Source organism: Theobroma umbraticum, unplaced genomic scaffold, assembly GCF_002168275.2.
Source record: "Theobroma umbraticum cultivar Fairchild unplaced genomic scaffold, ASM216827v3 scaffold_204.0, whole genome shotgun sequence".
Taxonomy (NCBI): Eukaryota; Viridiplantae; Streptophyta; class Magnoliopsida; order Malvales; family Malvaceae; genus Theobroma; species Theobroma umbraticum.
Genome location: NW_018397267.1, coordinates 2,362,835 through 2,366,173, shown reverse-complemented (window position 1 = coordinate 2,366,173; position 3,339 = coordinate 2,362,835). Strand labels below are relative to the sequence as shown.

At 34.7% G+C, this 3,339-nt stretch overlaps 2 protein-coding genes across 2 annotated transcripts in view; one reads left to right on the top strand and one right to left on the bottom strand.

Annotated features, from left to right (window-relative positions):
- Positions 1-3,333, bottom strand: part of LOC110424340 (putative E3 ubiquitin-protein ligase RING1a) — a 3,446-nt gene extending 113 nt beyond the window's left edge. The window contains exons 1-5 of the mRNA XM_089784887.1: positions 2,209-3,333; positions 974-1,055; positions 686-806; positions 558-599; positions 5-375 (exon numbers count right to left, since the gene is read on the bottom strand). Of these exons, the coding sequence (XP_089641013.1) occupies positions 5-375; positions 558-599; positions 686-806; positions 974-1,029 (590 nt within the window). The 5' untranslated portion in view covers positions 1,030-1,055; positions 2,209-3,333. The remainder of the gene's footprint in view (positions 1-4; positions 376-557; positions 600-685; positions 807-973; positions 1,056-2,208) is intronic.
- On the top strand, positions 1,072-2,200 carry LOC110424339 (c-Myc-binding protein). The gene is given in 4 exon segments (XM_021438895.2): positions 1,072-1,111; positions 1,258-1,396; positions 1,775-1,817; positions 1,819-2,200. Coding segments are annotated over 4 exon segments (297 nt in total). The 3' UTR covers positions 1,894-2,200.
- Positions 3,334-3,339: the final 6 nt, after the last annotated feature.

Here is a 3,339-nt window from a genome sequence, read left to right as displayed (position 1 = left end):
AAGCCTTTCTGAGGGCCAAACAAGTGGTGCAGAAACACCCAAGGATTCTCTATTCACTTCAGAGTCAGTTTCATCACCAACCCCATCAGCACTAGCCGCTGAAGATGGATGAGAAAACCTACCACCCCATCTCCTTGATCTCTTTGGTTTGACCTCAGCATGATGCTCATCAGCAGAAGTTGAATCTCTGCTTCCATCTCCATTAGCATTTTCATTGTCATCAGACTCTTGAGGTTCAGAAGTTCGATGTTTTCTCCCCCCGTGATGGCGACTTTGTGATCTCCTTACAATTGCAGATGCAGTGGCTCTAACTGTTCGTTTCTTACCAGCAACTTCAGATTGCCGGCGCAAAGTCTGGGCAATGGAAGCTTGAATCTGATGCAAATTTTCAGATTAGAATTTAATTAATTGCTTTAATTTATTAACCATCACTTTATTTATTTATTGTATTTAAGAAAGGGGGCACAAAATACATGGATGCATTTTGACTGCGAAGGATACTCTAAGTTAGCATATAGGCACAAAGACTGGAGTAAGTTAGCAATCTGATACTTCACCTGCTTATTCCGAGCTTTCTCCTCCTCATGAAAAGCCAATTCCTAAACCACATAGTTAGTGATGAATTATTGAGTTTCAATAATAACAAAGCCACAATTTGCACTGTAAGAGATCAGCCAAACTTTACCTCTTCCTCATATTTGTCAATATCCGGATATAAGGCTGCAATTAGGGCATCATAGTTAGGATCATCTCTTAGAGACCGGCGACTAGCACAATGTGTGCGGCAAGCAGGGCACTCATTGTTCCTGCCATTAGATGCAAGAAACATTAACAAGTAGAAAAAGCTTATGAGCTCACAAGTCACAGTTAACCATGGAACTTTATAAGATCATCCCAAACCAAAACCAGGTCAGGAAATCTGATCCCACATTACAATGAACTACTGAGAAGAGTGGAAATAGTTTGAACATACCCCATTCTCATAGATTTGTCAATACATTCTCTACAGAAGCGATGTAAGCATTCCATTACAGTTCTTGTTTTGCGAATGATCCCTTAAAAAAAGAGATAATGAATTTTCTTTTAGCAAAACTTGATGCTTATGTTATGTGTTATACACATAATATTGTTTCAATAAGAGAAAATGTGAAAACAGAATCATCCACCTCATTCTAAGTAACTTTCTGTGAAACTTGATTCTACTTTTTCAGATATGTTGAGCAATCCAGTAGTATCAACACCTGATATGATAATTAGATACTTGGAAAGCTATTAACTTAAGTTTAACAACATCTTATGGGAATAATTTAATTCATTTCATCTTTTTATCTGCCGTTTTGGTTGCCTTGTATGAAAAGAATGAGAAGCCATCCTCAGCCCTTGAGCAAGTTTCAGAATTCTATGCTCCTATGTTCAGACATATGGTCCAAATTCATAGATTAAGTCACTCAATTCAGTCTCAAAACAAGTGAGAAAGGAAATTTTAATATTTGGGTACTTTGAACAGAATGTCAGGCTTTTTTTTTTTGTTATTTTTTGGTTTTAGGGTAACAAAATTATCTAGCCAGATCTTACAATATTGTCAATTCACCATCTGGTATTTTACAGATATCACAATAAAGTGTTAATTATCCCCACTTCTTTTTCTCTTTCTGTTCAATGGCTTACATTGTCCATTAATACATTTCAAGTAAAAAATACAATAATTCATTCCAATCGATGTAACCAATGTAAAAATCTTTTTTTTTCTTTTTTTTGTTATATGTTTTTCAACAAAAATTAGGGGTCCAACTGCTTCTGAATATGAAAAGCTACAAAGCTGAGATATCAGATTTGCAAGCAAAGTATAATGAGGTCTTGGGCAAGCATGAAGTGACCTGCAAAGGCGTTTGATTTGATTTATTTGAGTAAGGTCTGTATGGTAGCATCTTCAACTAAATAGGTGAAATGTTATTGAGTTTGATTTTTTTTTTTAAATATATGGTTTTAGCAGGTCTTAGCATAAAAGTAGTTCAAAAAAGAAATGCTATTATGTCCATTATCACAGCAAAATGTACCCAGCTCCATAACAAGAATAACAAGGAGATAATTAAATTATAAAACACTTGCGGAACATAAAACAAGAAAATCATAATGCCAAATAGCAACTAGAATCTGTAAGCCCTATGAAATTTAATATATTAAACAAAAAATTCTCGAACAACATACCTAGGCAGATTGGGCATTGTACTTCTTTGCGTATGTCAGCCGATTTTACTAGAATATACCTACAATGAAACACAAGGGAAGCATTGTTAGCATATTATGCAGTTAACAAGTGATATATAGTTCACCATTCTATTTCTCTTTTCATCCTCAAGTAAAAGTGTAAACCTTTTTGCAAGACATGTAAACAGTAAATACGCTAGCCAAATTGATTGGATAACACCTTTGCGAAGTTAAACCAATATACATCCTTTCAATTAATTAGATTTCATCCTCAAACCTGTTTAACTTGAATTCCATTTACAAGGCTATGTCTATGCATTAATCAAACGCAACTCATAAACCACAAGGTTACTGCAATACTGCTCAGCAAATTTAAATGATTATCAATGCAATTGTCCAAACTTTAAGAATTATTGCCTCTGCAGAAGAAAGGAAAAACACTGGAACTTTTGAGAAAAGTAGCATTTATAGACAAATAAGCCCTTTCTCAAGAGAATAATACTATAAGGAATTAACCAATATAGTGTAAGGACACCATTTTTCATCCTGAAGAAGCACACTATAAAGAATATTAACACTATTATTGAACAAGGACGCAAATATCAAAGACCATCAATGGGAAAACATGAACAAGTGGACATCTTATGATACATCTATGAAGATTAATCAGAAACCACCTATACATCAGAATTTCTAACTATTTTAAGTAAGAAAAATGCGATCCCAACATTAAAGCATCCTAGCAGTTGACTGTCATATCATCACCACCTCATGAAGTTAAGAATTACATATTTTGGAACAATGACAAACATTTTGACAGGAAGATCAATAATGACACCACCACGGGAAAATATTTGCTTTCCCAAGCAGTAACTGTCAAATCAAGACAAGCTAAGAAACCAACAGGGACACCTCTGTAAAATTGCAACTACAGCTTAACAGCAACCACTTCAGTTTGAATAAAGAAGATAAATTCTCAAAATATATAGTATATTTTGATACAGTAACTGTTGTTTCGACCAAAGTACTCCAACAGTGTAGTGTCATCATGCACTGATCATATAGTAGCTTACCACAAACACCACGATATAAAGACCAAGAGAAAGATCCCAGAACAAAGCAGAGGCAGCT